At 43.0% G+C, this 26,678-nt stretch overlaps 2 protein-coding genes across 8 annotated transcripts in view; both read left to right on the top strand.

Moving 5' to 3' along the window:
* Positions 1 to 23,381, top strand: part of ap4b1 (adaptor related protein complex 4 subunit beta 1) — a 31,874-nt gene extending 8,493 nt beyond the window's left edge. The window contains exons 5-16 of one of the 2 annotated variants that reach the window (XM_029505979.1): positions 65 to 212; positions 1,343 to 1,628; positions 1,964 to 2,062; positions 2,884 to 2,995; positions 3,761 to 3,844; positions 5,268 to 5,371; positions 9,654 to 9,861; positions 9,937 to 10,254; positions 14,081 to 14,233; positions 15,103 to 15,589; positions 23,095 to 23,190; positions 23,359 to 23,381. In XM_029505979.1, coding sequence (XP_029361839.1) covers positions 65 to 212; positions 1,343 to 1,628; positions 1,964 to 2,062; positions 2,884 to 2,995; positions 3,761 to 3,844; positions 5,268 to 5,371; positions 9,654 to 9,861; positions 9,937 to 10,254; positions 14,081 to 14,233; positions 15,103 to 15,589; positions 23,095 to 23,101 — 2,006 coding nt within the window. In that variant the 3' untranslated portion in view covers positions 23,102 to 23,190; positions 23,359 to 23,381. Of the gene's footprint in view, positions 1 to 64; positions 213 to 1,342; positions 1,629 to 1,963; positions 2,063 to 2,883; positions 2,996 to 3,760; positions 3,845 to 5,267; positions 5,372 to 9,653; positions 9,862 to 9,936; positions 10,255 to 14,080; positions 14,234 to 15,102; positions 15,829 to 23,094; positions 23,191 to 23,358 lie in introns of those variants that run through there. The other variant, XM_029505980.1, reaches the window with a different exon arrangement.
* LOC115045963 (alpha-1,3-mannosyl-glycoprotein 4-beta-N-acetylglucosaminyltransferase C-like) lies at positions 15,443 to 26,320 on the top strand. Of its 6 annotated transcripts, XM_029505981.1 has the most exons (6): positions 15,443 to 15,589; positions 20,187 to 20,281; positions 23,095 to 23,190; positions 23,359 to 23,509; positions 24,096 to 24,350; positions 24,449 to 26,320. In XM_029505981.1, the coding sequence occupies exons 1-6, from the start codon at positions 15,574 to 15,576 to the stop codon at positions 25,357 to 25,359; spliced, it is 1,524 nt and encodes a 507-aa protein (XP_029361841.1). In that variant the 5' UTR covers positions 15,443 to 15,573; the 3' UTR covers positions 25,360 to 26,320. The 6 variants fall into 6 exon arrangements, with proteins under 6 accessions (XP_029361841.1, XP_029361844.1, XP_029361842.1 ...); XM_029505984.1 differs by lacking the exon at positions 20,187 to 20,281 and having other exon boundaries at positions 15,464 to 15,589; XM_029505982.1 differs by lacking the exons at positions 15,443 to 15,589; positions 20,187 to 20,281 and adding an exon at positions 16,002 to 16,323.
* Positions 26,321 to 26,678: the final 358 nt, after the last annotated feature.

Raw genomic sequence — 26,678 nt, 5'->3', positions numbered from 1 at the left:
TACTCCACTGGCTGGCAACCAGGTTGTTAAGACATATTGCATGTCTTGTCCATGATTCTTCTAGATGCTGCAGTTGTGAATGAGCTGTATAGTCTGCTCAGGGACCCGGACCCAGTGGTGATGGTGAACTGCCTCCGAGCCTTGGAGGAGATCCTAAGGGAGGAGGGGGGTGTCGCCATCAACAAACCCATCACCCATCACCTCCTTAACAGGTCAGAGCATCAGAGTCATGTTGCGAATTGGAAAAGGTTTTTGCACATGTAAGTGTTTGAAATTACTATTCACCCAGTGTTACACCAGAGTGAGACCTTCATGCTAATGATGGAGAAAGCTAGTATTTTAGCTTGCACCTAAAAGGAAGTGAGCCCAGATTATATCTAAAATGTTCTCCTGATGCTTAGCTGGTTGGTATAGGGAATAACCATGACGAGATGTAGTTCCCATTGTTTATCACCAAAATCTTTTTGGAGCCGTAAGGAATAGGAAACTCTTCTAAGAGACTTAGGTCTTATGCAAAATGATTAAGAGATTGGCAGTAGAAATTGTCCTACCACCAGCCTTTTATCAGAATTGCATAAGGCTAATGGTGTTTTTACTTGTTGCCAACAAAATATTAAGGAGATCAAGATCATCTTTTCTGATCCCATTAGGAATATGTCCAAGATGGAGGGATGTGAGTGCTTTGCAGATAATAAAATCCAGGGTTTCTGATGTGATTGTTGCTATGCCCTTCCAGAAAGACTGGACTGCAGGAAAACATGACGCATGAGCATTTCCTCCAGCAATTTAGCTGAGTGCCAATTTGTTTAGACTCTAGACAGAGTTTTTCCAACAGAACTTTCTGAAAAATCAGAGCAGCATTCTATCAGATGTCTGTTTTAGCCAGTGTTCTCAGTTAAACACAGCAGCAGTTTTATAAGATGATTCCCATTAGTTCCCATGCCACAAGCTCTACGTTTTCAGAAAATTGCTCTTTTCTTGAGGGTATCTTGTTTTGCACAGAAACTATATTCTAGTTCTTTATAAAAAGTAATTGATTAGAGAGAGAGAGGGACAGAGAGATATGAGAGTGTCAAACTATTCCTCTAAACCAGTGTTTCTCAAACTTGTTGTTCTGGCCAAGGACTTAGCCCCCCACAAAAAATTCACAGACCATCAAACTCCCAAACATCAGCCAAACCAAGCAGGGTCGTCAGTGTCTGATGTGTTCTTTTTTTTCTTTTTTTTTTTTATCTGTACCTTTGAGATAACACAACCTACAAGATTTAGTTTGTTAGATCATTTTCACGGTAAGTGGACAGTGATGTACGCAGCTGCTCATAACGTCTGTCTGTGTTCACAGGCTGAAGGAGTGTGATATCTGGGGCCAGTGTGAGGTGCTGAGAATCCTCCAACGCTACCGGCCTCAATCAGAGGATGAGCTTTTCAACATCCTGTCCCTCTTGGATGTGTCCTTAATTAGCCCCCACCCTCCGGTTATGGCTGCCACCCTCAGCCTCTTCCTGAGCCTCTGCTCTGGCCTGCCAGCTGTCGGTCTAGCAGCCTTGGAACGGGTACGCGGGCCCTTGCTGGCAGCATGTGGAAACACATCCAGAGAGATGCAATTCACTGCCCTCTGCCACATTCAGGTCCGTATGGATAGTCCTACAGGCTTCTGTCGCCATAAAATCTGTATGAAATCATGTTTTACCCACAGCTTATTAACGTCGTCTTCAGCTGCATGTCCATTAAGAGTTGGCCTCTTTTAATGTCAGCTCCTCACTTTCATTGTGAGGCCTATATCCACAATTATTGTCCCTTTTCTTCCAATCTTGCACAGTACAGTTTTATCTAACCAGACTGCTCTACTCGAAGCAAGATGGTTCATAGCGTATATGTCGTAGACAAGGAAAAACAATACAGAGCAAGACAAATGAATACATAACAAAAATATATACATAACGTTTTTTGTTCTTTTTTCCAGTTGCTGTTGCGTTCTCTCCCTGGCCTGATGGGGGAGCACTACAAGCGATTCTTCTGTGGCTATGCTGAGCCAGCCTATATCAAGCAAAGGAAGATAGAGGTGATTCTTTTTGGCTGTTTCATTAAGCTGACGTCTTTGTCTTTCTATTTTTTTAATCCTGTTTTCTTTCTAATCAGGTTAAAATTTGACTACATATGACATAAATTATTCTATAAATGTAACAGAGTATCTTGAGTATTATCATGTGTTCATGACAAATTTGGCAGCACAGCAATGGTAACCTTTGTGATCCACAGCTTAATAATAAATAAATAATTAATAAATAACATAATAAACATGTTCAGATGCTGAGACACAGAGAATACTGAGAAAAAGATTAGGAATAGGCACAAAATAACTGAATGAAGGGTGGAGGACAGTGTCATTATTTAAGAATTAATGGTCTCATATAATCTAAAGGAGGACTTCCATTTCTTATTTGAATATATAGCAATGACCATTTCACAATAGAGCAGTCATTGCTGGTCCAGCCCACATGAACATATCATCCAACTTTGGGGGTTTTGCTTTCTATAAATGTTTAATATGAATCTCTTTTCTTTTATTAGATGACTCAGCAAACATTTAGCCAATCAGATAAGCTTCTCATCTGCTTGGCTCACTGATTAGGGCTTATCAGAGAGCCAGAGTAAATTCTGAGAGAGCATATGCTAAAATCACAAATATATCTTCTTATGGATATCAACACTTGAATCACAATTTTAAGATTGCTTTCCAAATTTTATAGTGTGACCACACAGCTGGATAGCAAAGTGGAATCACAGCAGGTCTGTACTTTCAGGGTGCAGTACAAATCATCGAAGTTAGTTCTGTAGCATTCCACTGTGTTCATGGTAGCATGTTGGTTATGCTGTTTGCAGGTGTTGGTGGAGCTGGTAAATGATGACAATGTAGCAATTTTATTGGATGAGCTAAGAGGATACTGCACTGATGTTAACATTAGCACTGCCCATGCTGCCATCTCAGCCATAGGTAAATGCCCACACCTATGCACCTTCATTTTTCAGAGCAGTGACTGATTAACATGGTGTTACCTTCTCAAATGAAATGAAGCCAGTTGAAATTGAAATGATATGGTTGTAACTTCCCCACTGTGTGGAAATTACCTGTGGTAAAAACCCTGTTCCCCCTACTGTTAATATTTACTGGTCCACATTTAGTGTTACCAGGTTGCAATCACTTTTTACATCCGTATATTTTGCCTGCATTTTCTATGGCATCTTCTCTCTTCCTTCTCCATCCCTCTACTGAGCCCCACCCCCGCCTTTCCTCTGCTTCACACTTGCTCTCACTGCCTCTGCTTCTTTCTCTGCCAACACATCCAGAATCATCAATATTTCTTATCCTGTATGGCTCTAGCTTATAGTAACACAATCTTAAACTTATGACCAATTTTTTATAGCACCATTGTCTATTCAGTTCCTTTAAAACACTTCATTTTTATGGCAATTTCGGCATTTCTTACATGAATTTTGCTTCTCAGTATCTAGAGTACCTAGATATACAAAAATTTGTGTTTATAGTGGAGTCCTTTTGAAAGGGTTTTGAAAACACAGAGGTTTAAAAGTGGCTACACAAATGTTTAAACGCATGATATGAATGTGAAGAGAAAAAATTCAACATTTGTAGTGTGAGTGTTTCAAGTTCCTGTGGTTAAAACCTACTCTCTTATTTAGATTCACTATTTTATGTCAGCCTCACTTATGTCCTGTGTTCCCCTGTCTGGACTGAGTACAGGTCGTATTGGACGGAGCTACAGCGACAAATGTCTAGAGATCCTCACTGAACTCCTCGGGCTCAAACAAGAGCACATCACTTCTGGTAAAAGTGGTTTTCGTGACTCTAAATAAATTGTTGCGTTACACCATCTGCAAATTCAACTGTCATGATTTGCTTGCTTTCCATTGTAGTTGACAAATACTTGCTTTAGTGCCAGGATCAGTTCTACCTGACATATAAAATATTATGTACTACTGTGATGAGAGTGCATGCCTTGTAATTGCAATATCCAGAATTAATTTCCAGTTCAGTATCCATTCTGTAGGTCAATCAATTCCCACCCTCTCTCCTTGTTTCCTGTTGGCTCCTCTGCCCTTTTCATACTTCTGCATTCCACTAACCAGAAGTCGTAGGGATAAACAATTCAAAAACATGAAGGCGGGCACAAATTCACCAGTTTCTTAATGATTTGGATCTCAGGAAACATTGGCTGTGGGCTATAAAACAAAACAAAGGACTGACGTTTAAATTATTTCTACTATGACGCCTTTCGGTTAGCGGAATGCATAAGTGTGAAAAGGGTCCATTACGGAACACGATAAAGGCATAAAAAAAGTAATTCTACATTAGCAGAGTCGTGCAGTGGTTAGCACTGTCACCTCACAACAAGAAGTATTTTTCTAGGCTTGAGCCTCCTTGCTGGCAAAGCCTTTCTGTATATTACTCTAAATTGATTTGACAGTGTATATAGGTTTGAATGTGGGTGTGAATGGTTGTTTTTCTTTCTTTGTCTGTCCTCTGATAGACCTAGCATGCAAGAGCGCAGTGTTAGGCCAGTCCTAAAGTCGCTAGGACCCACGAGGCAGACACTGACGCAGGGGTGTTCACAAAAAACTGTAATTTTAATAGCAAAATGTAATCCAACAAAGGTAAAGAAAAAATCACTGCACAAGGCAGGGGCAGGAAAAAGTACCCAACAAAAAACCACTGCAAAGCAGGGAGAACAGAGATCAGCAATACAAAGTAACAACGACAAAACCACTGCCAAGCAGGAAAAAGAGTCAAACAATCCAGATAACTAACAAATAAACACTGCTGGGAGGCAAGGAAAAGATAAGGACAAAACACCAACAGAAAAAAACAAAAGAAATCACTGAGATCAGGAGACTAACTTGGAGTGCTGGTAGCAAGGGGAAGCCAGAAGTTCAGGATGAGAACACAGGAACAGGGACACAGGGCAAGAAGTCAAAGCAAGGCAGGGAACAAAGGGTGACCAGGGGTGTATATACACACAGAGAGGGAGGTGAGAAGACAAGGGACGAGTGCTACAAAATAAAACAGGAAACTCTACAGACAGAAAATGAAGGATCCTAACATGGGGTTTGAAACCAAAACCCTTGCTGTGAGGTAACAGTGCTAACCACTACACTGTAATATTAGTATTATTAACAAAAGAAAACAATAAAATAAAACTATAATACATTATTACATTATATCTCTTCCCTCTCCCACAACCCCTCCTCAGCTGTAGTGCAAACAATGCGTGACCTGGTGTGGGTGTGTCCTCAGTGTAGCAGAACTGTGTGTTCGGCAGTGGAGGGCTGTGAGGCTGAGATACAAGACAGCCAGGTAAGACACACTATTCAAACATCAACACGAACGAGGCCCAATACATCTGTGTTTGCAAAGGTCATGATGCTCATAATGCTCTGAAATTGAATGAAAAGACAAATATAACAAATATTTATGAATAAGTAATTAAACTTTGTACTTCGGCTCAAGAGCTTTTTATATTCAGAAACTGAGCCTTAAAACAAAAGTTATGAATGTAACTACGGTTCCTGATTGACTGCCAGAGGCAGGTGCTTGAAGCACTGAATATTCCTTTTCACGCATGTGCAGACCATATCTTCCGGTGTCACCTGAGGACCTTTTCCTACAGAATTTTCTCGTGAGCACACAAGGATTCTGAGTGACAGAAAGCTCTGGTGGTCATTCGGGATTCATAGAACCGTAGTTACATTCATAACTTTCGTTCTATTTCATCCCTGCTGACCGGTGCTTTAAACAGTGAATGACTCATCCCAGCAGAGTCATGAAGAATCCAGAGTAAAAGCCTTCAGTGTGCAGAGGTAGCGGACTAAGAATCTGGAGAAATTGTCTGGCGATGCCCACAGAGCTGCGGCACAAATGTTTTCCAAGGACACTCCCTTCTGGGCAGCCCATGATGTAGCAACACTCTGGTAGAGTGGCACTGCACACTCGATGGAAGGAGGCAGTTACTTGCCCAATATGCATGGGCGATGACATCGACAATCCAGTGGGACAAGCGCTGTTTGGAGATGCGCAACCCCTGTTAGGGCCACCGTAACAGAGAAAGAGTTGGTCAAACCTCCTAATCCATGCAGTGGCTGCAATGTAAGCCCTCAGGGCCCGCACTGGGCACAGTAGTTCAGGTTTGTCCCCTCCGTCTCTTGGAGGAGGGTTGTACTCGTAAGCCGAATAGGCTGGTTGAGGTGAGCACGGGACAGCACCTTAGGGAGGAGGCCACATAGTGGCTCCTGAGCCATCTGAATTCCACCTTAAGCACGGGTCACTGACTGACAGGGCGTGCAGCTCACTGACACGCTTCGCAGAAGAAATGATCAGGAGGAAAACAGTCTTACAGGAGGATGCTTCTCTTCAAGACGAGGGACACGAGACTGTGGCTCCCTACTGTGCTGTTTTCAGCCCCTACATCTCAACAGGATATTTCTGCCACATACATTTTTCACGTTGAAGGAGACTGACCCTCATCCAGGAGGAACTGGAGGAAGTCAAGGACAGTTGGCACAGAGCAGCACACAGGGTTCTCATCACGACTTGTACACCAGTCGGAAAACGGTCTCCATCTGTTCTCATACTGGAGACAAGTGGACGGTGCTCTTGCGTGCATTGCAGCGCATTGGTCAGGGTCCGCACAGAAGCTCAGCAGCGGCTCAGGCCCTCCAGCCGCCAGACACACAGTTGGAGACGTCGTGGATCGCGGTGCCAGATTCGCCCCGCCAGTTGGGACAGAAGAGCTCTCCTGTCGGGAAGGCGCCAAGGTGCACCGAGCTAGAGTCCGTACAGCAGAGGGAAACTGCTCCTCCCTTGGCTGATCAGGTGGGGAGCTGCCCATCTGAGGAGATCTTTCATCACTAGCAGCAGCTGTGGAGACTTGGTCCTGCCCTGATGGTTTATTTGATACACAGCTGATGTGTTGTCTGCCCGCATGAGGACATGCTTGCCCCTTAGGTGTGAAAGGAAGTGCCTGAGAGCTAGGTGAACTGCAGCTCCAACACACTGATGTGTGCACCCCAGTCTCCCATGGACCACCGCCAATGGGCTGCCCTGCTCTGCCACACTGTACCCCATCCTGAGGGGCAGGCATCTGTGGTGAGAGTCTTTCTGTGAGACAGAATGCAGCCCATAGGGACACCCCTGAGCATGTAGGCCCCTTTCCCTCCACGAGGTCAAGACGAGGACAGCCTGCCGTGATACCCTGAACTTCCTGCACCTGTGCTGCTTGGCATCCAGGTGAAAGCCGTTCAGCCATCTCTGCAGGGGGCACAGTGACAACAAGCTCAGGGGAACCGCAGCTGAAATGGACGTGAGTTTGCCCAAGAGGCAAAGGAATGTAACATAGCTCAGCTGGTGGCCCTCCTGGAATAAGGCAAAAACGTGCAGGATGTTGTCGACCTGGTGGGGGATGGTCTGGTTGCCATTGTGACACTGTTCAACCACTGTCACCCCAATGAAAGATCCGGTCTGTAATGGCATCAGGCCACTGTTCTCCAAATTCACCCTGAGTCCGAGGTGGGCCATGTGGGACAGGAGACGCGCTCTGTCCTGGGAAATCTACCAGTCTTTTTTTTCACAAGGAAATAGGTTAAGTAGAACCCTCTGGGACATGACAGAGGATCCACAGCCTCAATGGCGCCTTTGGCCAGGAGGGCGGATAACTCCAGTCCAGTGCAAGAGCCTTCACCAGGTCTCTGATGGAGGTCATTCTGAAATGGCCCGATGTGGGGGGCCGGCGGTGGAATTGAAGTTTGTATCTGTGGGTTAAGGTGGCAGCTACCCACTGCTGGAGCTACTGATGTGAGTAATACCCAACCGCGGGCCCCAAGGCCTCTCTGTCTGGCCCCAGGCCCCAAGGAGCCCTGGAGGGGGGACGAGCAGACTGGGGCACAAAGTTGTCAGGAGGGCAGGCAGGTGGAGTCTCGAAACTCCCTGGCTGGTTCCTGTGCAGGATGCTGGACATTATGGCGGCCAGTGGAGTGAGTTGGTGGAAATAAGCGGGCGTGAGAGGCAGCCAAGGTGAACCTAGGCCTGCAGGCAGGGGGCCTGTCAGGAGGAGACGTTCGCCTAATTCCCACAAGCTGCTGCCTGGCCTGTCTGGCCTGGATGGTACGCTCCAGTGCTTCCTGCGCTGCCGGGCCAAATAGCTCTCCTGGTTCCACAGGGGAGGTTGCACAGAGTTCTTCTAGCTGCCTCTGTCAAGTTGACCATGAAAGCCAAATCTGGCAATGAGCTTGAACCAGAATGGACATCATTCGTCCAATCTCTCTGGACATAAGGCCGACCAACATTAAGCACCAAACACCGAAATCCAGGCTAACTCTCGTTGCATTTTGCATGGCTGCCATCTTGCCTCTCTGCCCATCTGCAGAGAGGCGGGAGCAGGCTTTAGTGTTCCTCCAACAGGCCTGCGAAGCCCTCAGGTAGTCCTCTGAGTGGAGAATAGCAAAGGCAGTGGGGCCGGCCTGTGCCTGAAGAAGGCGCTGCTGTAGGGCCATGTGCGTGATAGCACGCATGGAGCTGTCCTCAATTTCAGCTACTGAACTCCGAGCCGAGGAGTGGGAACCCTGCTCAGATGGTTGGGTAGCTGAAGCTTAGAGCGTATCCTCCTCAGGTATCAGCACTGGCATTGGAGGAGAGCGTGCTACCTCGACTTCCAAGGGAGCATCAGGCTGGTAAGCCGCGAGCAGGGACCTCATCTCAGCAGGACCAACTCAGCAGACAGCTGCTCAACCTTAGACGAAAGCCTGCTATGATCAGACTTCGCCTTCTTCCTGGGGGTGTGGCTGCAGCAGCTACTGCTTGACGCTTGCATGCATCCAGACGTAACTTCTGGATGCCTATCTCTTAACAACACACAATGTGTCTCCATAATCCTCATCATCCTGTGAGGATGAGTGTTATATTTCAGTATATTGTTTAACTACTATTTGGCATAATCTCAAGTGTTGAGTAGCCCACTTGCAGCTGCAAGGAGCTACACAAGGCATATGTTCCCATCAAAATGTGACCAATGAAAATGTCATGAAACCTAAATAATTATAGCTATAAAAATATCTCAAAGAAAACATATATACCTAAAACAATTTTATTTTATGAAAGCACTTGTGTTCTGAGAGGTGATTTGCTCAGATGATGCTTACTGGTTTTCTCCCATACCCAGTTCTCACTCCGTTGCTGCTGCAGCCATATTACTTTTCCCCAAAAGAAGTCTGTTCAAGCTCACTGTAAATCTGCTGATGATTTGTATTTCTACACTGGAAACATCTTCATCCGTTGCCAGTAGTGCATGCACTGAACTTAGAGTTAACTGACTCAGAGTTGATTCAACCAACTCAAATGAGCTGTTCTTAAACCAGAAACTCAGAATAAGTAAACTCAGTTCATGGTTAGACTTGTTTGTTAAAGGATATAATTTCTTTGAGTCTTTAATTAAACTCAGTTATATTTGTATGGGATCACTTAAAAAGGATGAGCTGACCCCTTCCTCTGACTTTAGAAGTGTTTTTTGGAAACTCACTGTGTGTTCACACTGTGTGTTTGTGTGTCCTTGAGGTCTTTAAATTCATTTGTTTTTCTGACCTTCCAGGGTAGGCATGCCTTGTTATGGTTGCTGGGTGTGTACGGGGAGCAAGTTTCAAGCGTTCCTTACACCCTGGAGGTGTTCATTGATGGAGTGAGGAGTGAAGCCTCTGTGGGAGTCAAGATGGAGCTGCTGACAGCCACTGTGAGGCTGTTTTTGTGCCGGCCTGCTGAGACACAGGACATGCTTGGAAGACTGCTGCACTACTGCATAGGTGTGTGAGGGTGTGTAAACGAAAGTGGGTGGGAGAAGGGAAACATATCATTGATAACCCTCTTTTGTTTTCCAGAGGAGGAAACTAATATGTGCGTAAGTGACCAGGCACTTCTCTACTACCGCCTGTTGCATTGTGGAATAGAAGAGACTCGAAAGGTCTTACAGTGTCGGAGGTCAGACCCTTCCTTGGGTGTTCTCATTGGCCGGCCTGCAGAACCCATCAACCAGTGGTCATACATCTTTAACACTTTGGAGCCTCTCAGGCCTGGTGCCATAGAGACAGAGTCAGCCACCATAGGAGGAAGCCCTGAACATATGACCTTTGACCCCAAGCCTAACAATGACCTTTCAGACACACTGAGCTACAGCTTTGGCAAGACAGTTCGTTCAGGTGAGTCAGGCTATTAGTGGTGTTCTTTCCTGCTATTGGATACTCTTCTTATGCGCTTCAAGTTGAGGCTCCAGTATCTTGGTGGCAGAGGGAAAACCCTCTGGGCCTTCAAGGTATTCAGTGAAGGCCTAAGAAAAAATATTGAAAGAATTTTTGTACTATGATAGATATATTTAATTAAAATGTTCATTTTCTTTATTCAGTCAGTACTAGTAATTATTGCTTGATCATTGTTATATACTTGGACTGATATTTCTTGGGAAACAATGGGTTAATATGATAGAACAAGAAATGGACCAGTCACAATTTTTCTTCCGATGGTATCTGGGTGGGTTATTAAATCAGCAATTCCTCCTGCTGGATCTTCAGTGGCTGTAATGAAGGCCCGTGTAATTCAAGTCAATGTGGGCATGAATTTCATTGAGTTGTGGGTGGGACCATAACACAACATCTTCAGTTCATACACAGACACTCCTACAACAAACCACACAAAGTAAGCGAAACAAAGTAAGTAAGCTAAACAAATATGTGAGATCAGCAAATGTGTGATTTGCTTGTTTGATTTAGTTTTTTAATTAAATTACGTCATGTCAGCTTTGAATGTCTGTTTATCCAGAATCGCCTTTGTGTGTTGTGAAGCCAGTTGAGGCAAATAAACCTTTAATATGCTGAACTTCAATGTTAAATGTTAAATTCAACAACAAGGTGATTCAAAGGCCTTTACAGAGACATTAAAACATAGCATGGTTAAAGTTTGAACAGTGAAGAAAGAAAAGAAAGAAATAAGAACTATTCAGAACGCGAACTATTCAGAGCTTTTTTGGTCTTAGTGAAGACTCGAGCAGCAGAGTTCCGAATGAGCTGCAGTCTAACTGACTTTTTAGGTAAACCTGTAAAGATGCTGTTATAATAGTCAAGCCTCCTAAAGATGAAATCATGGACTAGTTTTTCCAGATCCTGCTGAGACATCAGATCTTTTAACCTTGATATATTCTTAAGGTGATTGTAGGCTGACTTTGTTATTGCCTCAATGTGTTTTTCCAAATTTAGGTCTGAGTCCATCACTACTCCACTCCAGTCGTTTGAGTCAACTGTGTCAAATGCAGCACTGAGATCCCGTAAAACTAAGACTGACATTTTTCCACCGTCTGTGTTCAGACATATGTCATTCAACACTCTGATCAGCAGAGGTTTAATTAAAGCTGTTTTTAGTGGCTGTACAAACACACCTGACAAGAAGGAAAAGTTCACAATCTGTAACAGGTCTGACTCCAAAATCTTTGAGACTTTTTTGAAAAAACATCTTGGCAGGATGTCTAAGCAGCAAGAGGAGGAGTTCAGCTAGCATAAGATGTCCTCCAGGTCTTTGCTGTTCATGGGATGAATCTGTGTCATGATATTTAAGCTGGTTTTGTGTGCTGAAACTGCTGCTGATGTACCAGCTTCTTGTATATTTAGCATTCTGTCTGTGAAGAATTTGGCAAAGTCATTGCAGGCCATAGTGGAATGAAATTCAGTTGACACTGACACAAAACTTGCCTGCATTCCCAAAAAATGTTAAAATTATAAATAAAATGCACTGCGCAGTCAGCACATGCCGGTAGAAGCCATTTATTCTGTGCCAAGAACCTGCTGAGGACTTTGGTGTTCTTACTGCACATCCTTTGTACAGAATTTACAATAGTCACCCACAATCAGTTTCAGGCCCAGCCTTTTGCTTTCCCTGTGGCCTTTTACTTTTTAACAGGTTTTCAGTCCTTGCCTTGCTACTTTGGGATGGATGGTCATCCAATAGAGATCCAGAGTCCTTTGATAGTGGAGCAAATCTGTTCTGCAGTTTCACACTCAGTTGTTTTGGAGGTTTTTGTTAACCTTCCCATTCATGGTTGTCCAGTCCTGTTTCCTCCCATGTACAGGGGGGGAAGAGCTCCTCTGTCTCGAAGGAAGTGCAGGCCAGTCGGTTTCATAGACTTCAGCTCACGGTGCCCTGCCTGTGTTACGTCCTCCCACTTCCAGGAGACATGATTTACTTTTTGGTTTTGCACCTTTTACTTTTTGTTCCAGGGAGGATTATCACTCAATGATTTATTATAATGCACAGAGTCTGCTTTCTTGGGCGTGTTATCTGTGCTTCTTAGCTGTGTGTTAGCTTGCTCATCTCCCTTGTTATGAATCAATGGCAAGGTTGTTTCATTTCCACACCATCCATTTACCTCCGCATTTACTTCTAAACGTTGAATATTCGTCTCCAGGACTGCAATCTTCTGTAGGAGGCTGTAAAGTCATTTCGGGGCTGATCAACTGGTAATCCAAGTGCACTGGCATCTTTCTTCCCCAGTTCCTCTCCCTCAGCTGGATGTATATTGTGTACTCGTATACTCGATCCAATGTGAAACTCCTCCGGGAAAAGCTGCGGTCTGGATCCGATGCTCACCTGAGAATTTTATGTATAAAAGGCAGAAAAATCATTCAAAAAGTCTTGGTTTACTTAAAAGAAAAATAATAAAATCATATCCAAGACTTTTAGAAGTAGATTAGTTTCGAAGCAAAAAAAAACCCTGAAAAAAGCAGCAAGGAGCAGGCAGAGACACCAGAGCAGGTACGTGTGGTGGTATTGAAGGCCCAGGGTCTGGGTCCATGGTTCGCCAACTGCTTGGTAGAGTGCTAATATTTAGCATCATGCACAAGCATAAACATAAACTTAAAAGCTAGAATCAGCTTTTCCATGACAACTAGTACTACATGTGATCAACAGTCAATGAAATTCTCTTGGACTTACTTGAAGAAAATCTCTGAAGAAATGGTGCATTAGCTAGCATGCTAACTTCAGCGGAAGGAGGCACTGGCAACTGAAGCAAAGCACAAATAACCAATTGCTTTGCTTTGCTTTTCTACGCAAAAGACAGTTTAGGGTGTGCGGAATTCATTTGTATTAGATCCTTCAAAACAATTGCTTTAGACTGGTAGCTTAATAGCTGCCTCTGTAGCATAACGTACAATTAGCTAATTAAATCAGAATCAGAAATATTTTTTATTATTCCACAGAGGGACATTCTGCTATTTCATAGCTTATCTTCCAATAGTTAATGAGTTGTAGTGTCATGGCGGAGGGAATGAAGGATTTTCTGTAGATGGATTAATAGCCACTGCAGACATTTCACTAAAAAACCAAGAAGTTATAGTCACCAGGTGCTTCTCTAAAAAAGTAATAGTAAGTGAACATTAAGTTGCAATTTTTTTTGGAACATTACACTCAACCCTAATCCTCAAAATGAAATTTTATTCTGCCTTATCTAATCATCATCCCTTATCATCCAATTACTTTGAATTGAATTAATACATGTTACAAAATTAAGACTGCCCACTGTACTCACTTTCTGGGTAGTGCATATAAATCTGAGGTTGCAGATGTTTATGAATATGGGTGATGATATTGTTAAATACATGTCACAACCATGTTTTGGAAATATGCTAGTAGACCAATCTTCACAACTGAAGCTTGATCCATTCATGATCGGGGAAAAGCCGTCAACATCTGAGGGGATGTGGGGACGAAGCTATAGAAAACAAATGGAATTATATAAATTACATTTATGAATGTCTTTCTGAAAGACACTAGTTTACTTGTTTATGTGTGTGTGTACTGAGAGGGCTAGCTTAGGCTCACATATCTTCAGGCCAGTATTTAAGACAGATTTTTGGTTTTTCAAAGTTAGGATTGCAGATTGCATTTCTAATCGCAGATGTCTTCTCCTTGCACTCTCCTAACACTTTGCCTGCCTTCCTTTATCCCCTTCTTCCTCTTTTTGTCCTATGCCCTCTCTAGTCACAGACACTGCCCTTCAGTGCACAGACTCCTCCAGTGATGCCCTGACTGCCAGTGTTTCAGCCCCCCTCAGTTTGTCCCTCTCCCCAGCTCTCAGCCCCGAGGAGTTTGAGGATCTGTGGCTACAGCAACAGGCTCTGCATGTTGAGCAAGGTAATTAAATGGAAATGGGAGTAAACAATCACTGCACATTTCAGAGATACATTTAAGACAAAAGCTTTCGCTTTTTTGGGCCAGAAGTTGTGTTCGGCAGAGCAAAGATGTACACTGGAGAATTTGAAAAACTGTGGAAATTCTCCACAGTGTATTTAAGTACATTTACTCAGCAACACTTTTTTAAGTATAAATTTTAATTACTTGTTTTTTCTAAGCTTCTCCAACATCACCATCCATCCATCATCTGTACATCTTGTCAGTTTTGGGAGGCAAGTCATCATTGAAAGGTCATCAGTCCATTCAATAAAGACAAATAGATTTTATGTAGACAAAATAGTATTTTTGATAATTAATCTGTTCATTTTTATCATTCTTCACAATGTATCGTTCTGGAACTTTGCAAGGCGTGCTACCTAAATACTTTTTCTGCAACAAAGAGCAGTGTCAGCTAGCTTCTGTAAGCTTGAACAGGAGAGAGAGAAACTTAAGAAAGATGTAAAACTAAACTGAGAAATTTTATGGTACTTAAAACCAGAAATTCAGCTTCCTATGCATATCAACACTGGAGAAGAGTGAGAATAAGGAACTTTTAACAAATTATTTTACTGTCTTGCAGTTTTAAAATTGTATTTTTATATTTTCCAAATTATGACCAAATAAATCAAGGCTCTTATTTTTGAATATTTTATTAATTTATTGTGAGTACTTAGGAGCTCTTGCAGTGAAATGTCTCATCTTGACAATAAGATGGCAATGAGGTATTTCCCATTTCTGTTTCATGAAGTACTGTCCCAGCAGTTATTTCCAGTGTTTCTTGGCCTTTAAAAGTATCTGGTAATGACTTTTGTTTATTGTTTTATGTGTAGGTCCTGAGAAAATTAAAGCGGAGGAGAATTATGTGTACATGGAAGAACATGTCCAGTGTCCCACCATTTTTCGCTGTTCCCCCCAAAGTCTTCAGGCTGCAATGCAGCTGGTTAATATCCAGACACTGGCATTCACGCCACCACACACGTTACCCTGGAGGGTGTACCTGTACACAAATACACAAAACAAGCACTCTGCTGACACATGCCATGGCACACTCATACTGGGAGAGCTGCTGTACACTGGAGAGGAAATTCAGAAAAAATCGAAGGATGAAGAAAATGTGGGTGTGGAGGCCAGACAGGACAAAAGAGAAGAAGAACGAGAGGAAGATACAGCTGAAGGACGGAGTGAGAAAGAAAGAGTGAAGAAAAACACAGCAGAGAAAGGAATCAAAGTGACCCTCAAGCAGCAACCAAGAGATGAAAAAGCTCTGAAGGGTTTTCTTTCTGTCCTTACCACCGTATTGCATGCACTGTCCTCGGAGTGAGTCTACATATACTCACACACATTACTGCTTTTACTGTACATCCTCAAATAGGAGAACTCAGCATTAAAAGACTTAAGTCAACAAGTAAGAGCTAGAATTTAAATAAGGGATGGAGTAAAAGACAACATTTTGTGGAAATAAAGATCACTAATAGCCTCAGTTTCCGTTTTGCTTTTTCATAGTCTGACTAGAATGAGTATATTTAAAAAAAAAAAAAAAAAAAAAACTTTAACTAGTCTATCTTACTGCACCATAAATCAACATCAGAAACAGGTTCTTCTACTGGGACTGAGGTTGAAAAGAGGAGGTGTGTTTACTTACATCTTCCTAGCCCGCAGAAATTGATATGTCCCTTAAAACAAATTGTCATGCCTGTTCTTTATTTAGATGTTTATGTAGATTGTATCACAGGATCTTAACTCGCTGGAAGTAAACTCACACATGGCTCGTAATGAAACATGAAGTATTATTTTGAGTTTGTCTTTTACAATGTGACTGAATTAAGGTGGTTGTAAATTCCCCAATGGTGGGGGCACCTGGGCCACCTTCAGCTCAGCTGTTCTCACGCCTCTCGCGTCCGGAGGCTGGCTGTGTTGCCGCCTCGTTTCTACCGGCCAGCTGCTTATCTCTCTCCTCACCGCCGACCGGCTCAGATCTTTGTTCCTGCCTTTTGTGTTGAAGGCAGAGTGTAAACCGCTGTTTATGAATGCTGTGTTATCGGCGGAGGAGGGTGAGTTCCACGTTAAAAGCTTTTTAAGCTCTACTGACTTTGACTCTTTTGCACACTTTAAGATGGACTTGGCTGTAACCATCATGGGACTTGACTGAAGAATATGCGCTGTCTTTTCCGTTTTTCACACTTTAATGGCAGCGCGTCGAGCTAATAGGATATCTCTCATCTCCATTATAAGGTAACATTTAAACAGCCGTGCGAAACACGTGTCGCCCTTCATAATCCCTTTTTCGTTTATCTTGCCATTTTTGTCAAGTTGGGACATATTTGTTATATCAATCAGATTTCCGTTGCGCCTTTTAACTGAATGTCTATGTCGTTACCTCGCCGAACGAGTTTGGAATTCCAAGTCTTGGGTGACGGAACCAGTTTCAGATTGCGGGCTGATCTATAATTAGTGGTAGCAGTGGAGGCTCAGTTTACAAAACAGAGGCTTGGAGGTTATGAAAATGTTATGAAGTCTGGGCAACAGTTTCCAAGAATGCAGCCAAATCGTTGCCTGCCAGTTTTTATTGAACAGGTTAGAACTTTGGGGGACTGTGGAGGATAGTGACTTGGGCTTTCAATCAGAACACACTCAGGACCTTTGACATCTCTGAACTACCCACTGAATATCTTCAGTAATCAACAGAACGGCTGAAATAAAAATAAACATTATCAGTTTGAAACAAACTGTTCATTGAAATGAACCGGTGAATAGATTATTTTCTTATTGCCTTTATAGGCCTATTTTAGAAACAAGGTAGCCTGACCTTTAATGAGAGCAGAGACTGCATTTCCTAAGCCGGAGTTGGGATGTCTGGTGTGACTTTGGTAACAGCCAAACGAAAGTCAATGTGCATATCTCTTCGCCAATTTATTTTTCTGTATTCCACATTACGCATAAACGCGTCCAATGTCTCTTTGCACTCCGTTACATCGATATCTGCGCCCTTCTGATTTTTAAACTCCATGAAACTCTCCAACAATTTGCCCAAAGAGCCAGTGCACTTCAGTGTGAAGGAGGAGGGTCCGGTGCTCCTCATCCACGCACAGTTGGCAAAGATCTCTTTTTTTTTTTTGACTGGGCGAGCTTTAATATAATGCTTATGTAGCAGTATGGGCCTGCAATCTTGCTGTGACTAATTAGTGCTGCAGAATCAGCCTATCTCCGCTTGGGGCACAGTCTATAAGGCTGGGTGGTTGTGTGCTGGGAAGTCCCTTTCCTCTGAAGCTCCTGGGTTAGGGTTAGGGTCCCTCCCCCTGATCACGGCACCTGTCCAGCTCACCTGAGTCGCCTGGCTCGCTGCTTTCTGGAGTGTTGCGGTTGTACGTGTTGTTGTGCTGTTTTTAAAGTGTTGTGGTTGCCATCAAGGTCGGCTTTTTGTCTCCCTAATTCAGTTCCTCACTGGGAATCTTCCCTCTCCCTCATCGGACTTGATGACGGGGTCCTGAGTGTTTCTATCTCATATTTCCTCACTTGCGCTGCAGCGGAGAGCGATCAGCTGTTGAGCTGTCACATCATAATGTTTCTCCTCCTCACCTTTGTGACGCTCATTCAGCTCCCGATGGTTTAATAGCATGCGAGCGGCATCTGCCAGCACTAAAACCACACCCTGGCACCGCTGTCGGCTGGCTGCTGTTTTGCCGTTGCTGTTTGGTGTGGCCGTTTGAACCCAATCATCCAGCCTACATCCATCTTTAAATTGTCGACTGTGCTGTTCTGGCAGTAAGTTTGTCGACCTCTTTACCCTGGCGCCCAATCTATGTATTTTAGGATTTTAAATCATATTTGGACTGAGCTTTATTGGTAATCTTGTTTTGTTTCTGTTCTTTTGATTGCATGTAGCCTATTGAGGGTAAATCACGTTTGAAATTACTTTTGGTTTGCGTGGGCTTCTTTGTATGTTTTCTTTTTTTTTTTTTTGCTTGATTATTTGTGGTTAGTTATTAGAAGTATTTTGGTTTAATTGTTTTGCATGTTTAATAGATTGATAATTTCTAGATTACTTTTGACTAAATTTGTTTTTTGTTTGTTAGTTTTCTTTTTTTTGTGTTTGTGTGATTTGCTTAGCTATGTGTTTAATTGATTTAACTCAATTTTGCTATTTGCTTTCCCTTTGTGCATTTTTTCGATTGCCTTCGGTTTGGTTGCGCTCAGGTATAAATGTGTGAGTGTGCAAAACTGTTTTTTACTGCAAAGTTGTTAAAATAGATTGTCAATAAAGATTGGTTGACTTTGTGCTCTGGATCCAGTCTCAAGCCCTCATGAGCAAACAAACTTGTGTTCCAACTATTGTGTAAAAGCATAACCTAATCCTCCAGGCGAAAGTCCAGTACTTTTTTGTTTTATCATCTTGAGGGTGAGGCTCGAGAAGAGATAAAATATTGGTCTAATGTGGACAGGGAGGACCCAGCTAAGATCATTTCTATGTAACAGAAACTGTATGGGTGCTCCAAGTCTTATGTCGCCTTACAGGAGGCGTTCTTTTCCTGACGGCAGCAAGAAGGGGAGACATTGCACGAGTTCTCCCTTGCATTAATGATTTTGATGGCATTGGTGCAGGAACGTGCACCTGGCAGGATGACGAATGCCGATGTTTTGCTGCGTGACCAATTTGTTGAGCATGTTCAACAAGGGGGAGCTCTGCGTCGTGAGAAGAAACAGTTGGTAAGGAGGCAGCCTAAGGTTACTTTGCTTGAGGTCCGGGGCGAGGCGATCTGGTGAGAGCAGGAGGGGACGAAGTCATTCCATCCCTACAGCTTTTGGTCTCCAGTATGGGGTACAGAGTGGCTCTCAGGAAGCAACAACCCCACCTCAGGGACTGGAGCTGGCAGAAATGAGAGAGATGCTGAGACTGCAGCAACAGCAGCTGAACCAACTTACGCAGAGTATGTCTGCATTGCAGAACTCTCATCTGCGCCGCCCTGCAGTTTGTTGTGGCCCTCTTGTGTGCTGGGCCACTAGGCAAGTGAGTGTGAGGGAGTTTGGGTTCCTGCTCTCACACAGTCTTCTCTGCCTGCTCCTCAACACTCCAATAGTCAGTTTCATCAGTCCCAGGAGTCGGAAAACCAGCTCCCACTGAACTGCAGATTCACAGTTTAGTGGGGTAGCCACTGGCTCGGAGGAAGTCCTTGAGATAATGCCATCTTGTACCCATGTTGAGCAGCCAATGGGTTGGACATCCCTTATGTTGGCTTCTTGGAGCTAAATGCTGAGCTTTGTGGTACTGCAGTACCGTGGTGTGGGGTCTTGGTGGTCAAGCATCCTCCTGGAGAGGTGTCTTCTCAGGTTCCTGGTATTCTGGGGATGAACATCATTTACTGGTGTTATCGAGTGCTCTTTGGACAGCATGGGCTGGCCTTGTTCAAGTTGCCCACTGTATCCCATGCACCAGAGTCAGTCACCCAGGCACTGGTGAAGTATCATCAGGCCTGTGGGCAAGCCAAACAGCGCCCCATGGGTCAGGTCAAGGTTCGGGGTAGAATGGCATGTTGCATCCTGGGTGGTACAATGAAGATTGTTGCAGAGCAGTACTCTGCGTTACCACGTTACTGCGGTACCAGTGCGTTTGAGCCCTCTGAGACTGGCCTCCCTGCTGGGTTGCTTGCCTCACTTGCTCTGGTTTGGGTGGTCTGTGGCACTGCATACATCCCAATCATGAAGGTTGGCTCCACCAGTATCCTGTTGTACCTGTTGCCAGTGCCAGACATAGGGGAAATCTGGACCAGCAGCAAAGGTTACACAGGCGAGGGTGCACTGTGTAGCCGATAAAACATGGTCTGTGGATTAATAAGGGAGAGAGCCAAAGTTAGCGTTGACCAACATTATCAGTCGCTGCGCCTTTACCTAGATGACATTGTGGTTTTCTCCTCCACAGTGGAGCATCTGGAGAGGCTGGAGGTGGTGTTCGGGTGGTTACAGGAGCAAGGCCTTAAGGCCAAGCACAACAAATGTGCATTCTTCCAGTGGGAGGTACGGTACTTGGGTCATTTGGTCTCTGAACAGGGGGTATCTACAGATCCCAGCAAGGAAGAGGTGGTTGCCAACTGGCCGCCTCCCACCACCATCTCTGACCTATGCTCCTTTCTTAGTTTCGCCAGCTATTACTGTCGCTTTGTGGAGGGGGAGGGCCAAATTGGCGGCCCTTCTACAAAAGCTGGTGGCAGAACTAACTGGTAGGAAGTCTAAGGGTGCGGAGCGAGCAGTGGTCAAGCATTGGTCAGAGGAGTGCCATCTAAATTTTGAAGCATTGAAAAATATATTGAAAATAGATTGTCAATAAAGGTTAGTTGACTTTGTACTCTGGATCCAGTCTCAAGCCCTCATTAGCAAATGAACTTGTGTGTTCTAACCATTGTATAAAAGGATAACCTGATCCTCCAGGTGAAAGTCAGAGAGTGGTGTTGTAGGGAACTGCAACATAATTTGGGTTAGGGTTAGGGTTAGGGTTAGTCCAGCATGTACACCACCCTCACCCAGTTTCTTCCTTTCTTTCTCATCTGCTCTGACTCCACACTCTCACTCCACACTGTAAGGGGTGGGTGCGATTACTTCCTCTTTACAAATCATAATATACTACATTATATATCATAATCATAATCATTATATACTACAACTAATAAGGACTGAGTGTGTGCAAAATTAATGATTAACAGAATAATAAACCAAACAGGATTAATCAATAAAAGAAATAAAATTTTTAAGGGAAACAACATTACCAGTCCTAATTGTCTACTGGGTTAAACTGTCCGATGTGCGCTATTTGTTCTACTGTGGGCATGTCCTCCTGTGTGCGTGCATGAGTCGGGAAGGAACTTGTGTGCAATGCAGAGAGCAGAGGAGAATTGTAAATGCACGACCATGTAAATACAAAGCTACATACCGTCATGTAAAATAAGATAAATAACATAAAACTGTTTAGTACTGTAGGAGGAAATGGGGGGAGGGTTATTCTCTCCCTGTGGGGGAGTGGGGAGAGATTTCCATGTACCTGATGACTGATGACTCTCACCTGTGCTCGGACTGGGGGAGGAGCACATTGCCTTAAATCAAGGTGTCCAAATCTACCCATGACACAAGTGCCTTGTGTCAAGGGTAGATTTTAATGATGTGACTCCCTGCCAGGGCCCCATTTAGAGGCAGTATTTGTGACTTTGTTAGCCCTCAGTCTCCTCCTCTTGTTTGGGGTGAGTTTGACCTGCCTACAATTTGGAGCAGTCCATATTGTTTGCTGTGCATTTTTATATGGTGTTTAGAAGCGTGTATTTTGCTGTGCAGTGATCATTTTAAGGTGCTTGCTGTGTTGTGCCTGGGGGGGGTGGCCAAGTTTTTTAGGGATCAGCTCTTAAGGGGATTCCTGTTTTTCCTTTTATGAATTTTTACTTCTAATAAGGGTTATTTCTCTGTATGACATTCCTGTCTTTTGGTATACATGTCCTCTTGCCTCTGACACCGGACCAGACAAAATGATCAAAGGTGGTGGCAGTTTTACACCATCCTAGATCCTGAACACCCAGCAATTATTACAGCATGTTTGATAAAAGAACAAGGTAACAATCTGTCCTGTAGGGAAGGTAACCTTAAATTAATTCTCTTGCAATCTGGCTCAATATAAAAAATAAAATTATCTTGACCTGAGAGGGGGGTTGAAGTTGGAGGGGGCACTATATATATATATATATATATATATATATATATATATGAGTAGGTGTGATGGCAAGAGTTGTCATGGCTATCTATATATTTAACTATCTATTTAGAATTTGTACAGTCAAGTCTTGCTCTCATTTGTACACCGGGGTCTCACACTGAGAATACAAATTTTTAAAGAATAGTTCAAATTAGCTTACACCTGTATTATGCTAATCACGTTACAAACTAACCAGAAGCTTACAAAAGGTTATACTACCTTTTACCTGTTACCTGTTATATCCCTTAGATATAAATTTAAAATAAATAATGCTAAATATTTATGGAGCTGATGACGTACACCTACCAGGAAGGCATCACAGCAAAGCATGGCATGGCAAGTGAAATCACTCATATTGTACAGTATATTAACTCCATTACACTGGAGCCAATCCCAGCTCACAGGATGGGGAGATCTCGGAAGGATTTATTATGATAAATGTCTATTTTTTGATGATTTCAAGTGAATTAAATTTCTTAGTCAATGAGGAAGAAAGCATTAATAAAACCTAAAATTAAGAGGATCCACCCATTCCTGGCGTCCTTTGTCCCTTGATGATGTAGTCCATCGTCCACAGCTGAACTCCCTCAGAGTACCATGCATTCCTCACTGCTGTGCGTCCAGCCCCATTCATTCTGACTCCTGTCGCTCCAGCCCGTTTTCACCTCTCTGTCCGGTCTCAGTGCTCCCATATCTTTGACCTGCTTTACCCCTTCTCCGTTGACCCCCCCTTTCTTTTGTTCTTTTTTTCCAAACTCTCTCTGCTCCTCCTTATATCTTCTCCGTGTCCTCCATTCGCCTGCATGCATCTCATCAAGCATACAGGGTCAGGTGTGTGCAGTCTGACACCTGCTTATGGGGGTGTAGTCTCCTGAGAATCTCAATTATTCCTTTCATAAAAAAAAACTGTCCTCAGTCCAAACACTATGTTAATATCAAACTTCATAGCCTAATTATGAATGCAATACAGTATAAATATATAAACAAGCACAACAACTCCACAAGCAATATCTAAAGAAACTGATACATGCTGAAACAGACTGATAAGAGAAAGGAACATAAATGTGTTCCACTTTGACATGTCTTTGTGTGTTAGGAAATGAGACGCCATTCGAAAAAGAGGAATGTTATTATGGTGGCACTCCTTGTTGCAGGATTGTACTTCTTCCGTCATTCAGACTTCCTTATTCCTGTAAGTAGGCCCAAACCTTTGTAACCTTTATTATCAAATGGTATAAACAATTTTAATCTCTCTGGAACTGCATTTGCATTGCAAATCCATAGTGATAAACTTCGAGGAGTGGAACATTTTATTTAAAACTCAGTGACAGTGAATCAGTGTGTGTGTGCTTGTTTTTAGGATATGAGAAGGCCACATGAAGATACACCTAAATATTATTCTTGGACAACAAAGAGTTTGATCACCAAGGAGTCCTGGGTTAAACAGGGGAACTACCTGCCTCTAAATGTGTCCTATCAGCTGCTTGCTGGAGCTCGGTCTATTCCACAGAGTGAGTGACACTGTCCCCCCACCCCCTCATCCCTTCTTTTTGTGCAAACTTTTTTAAAATTATTTTTCATCTGCTTTGTTAAAGGAGCATGATACAGGAGCTCTGGGATTCATGATAACAGTTGCTATTGGTACAAAATGTTCAACTAGCTGACGTGTTTTTGTGTTGATGCATCATATAATAACACCCCATTGTATGATTAAAATCACATATTGACTTCTTTGTAAATGCAAATTACTACAGGAAATACTGGGGGAGGATATTGCTTCCACTGTCTGCATTCTTCTTGGTACCAAAGAAAATGAATGTATGATTAAGGGCAAAATGGCGACATAAAGCTAAAAAGATTGAAAGTATGTAAAGTATGGTAACATTTTGGGGGGGTGAACTAAAGTTGAGTTGTGATATCATGGCAGGACTAATAATAATAATAACTGATGATTTTACATTATTTTGGCTTCTATAGGAATGAAGTGGTGTATTAAATATATGCAACTCGATAATGATCATGGAGTTAATCCTCCAAAACATATTTACAAGAAATGGTTGCTGAAACACCTTCTGTTTCTGTCTTGACATATTTCAGAGTATTTATCTATTGGACTATCATCAGTAAAGAGGAAGAAGGGCAGATATCTAATTCCAACTTTACAGTCCCTATTCTCTCAGTCCTCTCTGGAAGAACGCTCCTCTATGGTGGTGGTTGTGCTGCTAGCAGATTTCAGTGACAGCTGGAGAAACACTACAGTTGGAGAGATCAAAGCTTCATTTGCCTCAGAGCTGGAACAAGGTCAACTGGTTGTAATCCATGTTCCTCAGGATTGGTACCCTCCTCTTACAGGTGCAGTACAAGTGTGATCTTATAATTGGACAAGTGCATTCACATCCATCCATCAAAAGGGATTCAGATAATGATGAGGTGTTCATTGTCCTCACCAGGTCTAAAGAGAAACTACAATGATGCTCCAGAAAGGGTGTCATTTCGCTCGAAGCAAAATTTGGATTACTCATTCCTGATCTATTATACCGCCGGTCTTTCTCAGTTCTATCTGCAGCTGGAAGATGATGTCTCCTCAGCAAAAAACTTCCTTACCACCATCAAGAAACGCATTGAGGACCAGGAGGAGAAGAAGACCACCTGGGTGATGCTGGAATTTTCATCCCTTGGCTACATTGGGAAACTCTACAAGTCTTCTCATCTTCCTCTCCTGGCTCGCTTCCTGTTCCTTTTCTACCAGGAAATGCCCTGCGACTGGTTGATGTCTCACTTTCGAGAGTTGCTGACTCAGAAAGCACCGATCCTCTTCAAACCCTCGTTGTTCCAGCACATGGGAACTTTTTCTTCATTCAAAGGGACATACAACAAGCTAAAAGACAAGGACTTTGAAGATGTGTCCTACAACAATCCTGAGGCAGAAGTTTATTCGGATATGTCCACCTACATGAAACACTTTCCCACACTGGCATGGGATGCTGGGGAAGGATTCTTCTGGGGTCATGCCCCGGAAAAAGATAATTATCTGACTGTGGTGTTCAACAACCCTACAGTGGTGACAGGTATACTTATAGAAACAGGGTCAGGGGGTAAAGACTTTCTGGAGTCAGCTCAGATAGAGATGGGCAGTGATGTTGTTGCCATCAAAGAAGGGGAGAAGAGCTGTAAGAAGTTCCAGTCAGTGGGGACATTGGAGAACGGGAGGCTTGAAATTCATGAGATCACCACAAAGTACAGCTCTGCCTCTTCTTGTCTCAGGATTCATGTCACAAGTGCGCAGAAAGACTGGGTGATCATTAAGAAAATCAGGATCACAACACAGCTGAGTTCACCTCCACTCCAAACACAGATGTAATTTTTTTTTTCTGCAAGGTCTTGTATGAAGACTAACCATGTGACTTGTGTGCCTTTTTTTTTTTTAAATTTCATTAATGAAACAAGAATTCATTCATCTTCTACCACTTATCCTTTCCAGGTCACGGGAACGAGAATTCAGTGTTTCATGAAACCTTAAATCTGTCAATATGAATTTCTCCATTGTGGGACGATAAAGGAAATCTAATCTAATCTAATGAAGAATGAATGACACAATGTTTGACCTAATTCTGTGATCTGTCTTTTTCGATGCTATAAAACACAATGGTTGTTTAATTTTCTTTTATTTACTGCTGTTATGACTCTCCTGATCACAAACTTGCTTTTTAAAGTATTCACTTACTGTACAACACATATAAACCTCAAGGGATGGGATAAAATTATCATGTTTTTAATGGCCCAGCAAAATGAAGCACCTGTAACATTCATACTACAAATCCCATAATGCAGTGCAACAGCTGCTGTGCTGAACAGTAGGCTCCCTGTGAGAACCATAATTCCTGCCTCCTTGACTACGCACCACTCAGTCATCTGTGGATGTTTACGATTTACAATTAATACCGTCACATTTACGCTAGCAAATAAAAATAGCAAAATGAAAAATTGATTTGAAAACAGGTGGGCAGAGTATATATTTATTAATGTTGTCAATGTGTGTCTTGATTGTGGAGATACTGCGGGTGCATTTTTTTTTATTTAACAATTACAATTTTTATTTATGTTTTCATGTTTGCACTAGATCTTTTTATGGAAACAAAGTTTTTGGTCTGTATTCATCCTCATAGTTCGAAATTCCTGTTTCTCCCAATTCTAACCATGTGTACTGCATTTACTAACCATGTTTTCCCTGAAGTCTCTGTCTCTCCCAGCTCCTCTCCTCTCTCTGCCTGTCCTCATCCTGCAGGTGGTGAATCATCGCCATTCCATGTTCCTGCAATGACTGCTGCTCCTATATCTTCATGAACTTCATACAGCATCATTTCTATGAACTTCATGCAGCTTCGTGTTCCTGCCTACACCTGTTTTGAATATTCCCTCCTCCTGCTCTCATCTCTCCCTACTCTACTTAACTTTGCCCCCCCCTCACTCTCCCACACTCAACCCAACCAGTCAAGGCTGATGGCCGCTCCCCCAAGCCTGGTTCTGCCCGAGGCTTCTGCCTCTTAAAGGAAGTTTTTCCTTGCTGCTGTCACCAAGTGCTTGCTCATCAGGGGATCAGTTGGGTCTCTTTAAATAATTTTATGAGGACCTGCTCTATATGTAAAGTGCCTTGATGTAACTTTGTAACTTTGTTATGAT

This window comes from Echeneis naucrates, chromosome 7 (assembly GCF_900963305.1).
Source record: "Echeneis naucrates chromosome 7, fEcheNa1.1, whole genome shotgun sequence".
NCBI lineage: Eukaryota > Metazoa > Chordata > Actinopteri > Carangiformes > Echeneidae > Echeneis > Echeneis naucrates.
This window is presented reverse-complemented; position numbering and strand designations above follow the sequence as displayed.

Excerpts from the sequence above, each read along its gene's own strand:
- LOC115045963 (XM_029505981.1), top strand. Across the intron at positions 23,191-23,358 it reads ATTCAGACTTCCTTATTCCT|GATATGAGAAGGCCACATGA; the intron begins GTAAGTAGGCCC and ends GCTTGTTTTTAG. Across the intron at positions 23,510-24,095 it reads AGCTCGGTCTATTCCACAGA|AGTATTTATCTATTGGACTA; the intron begins GTGAGTGACACT and ends GACATATTTCAG.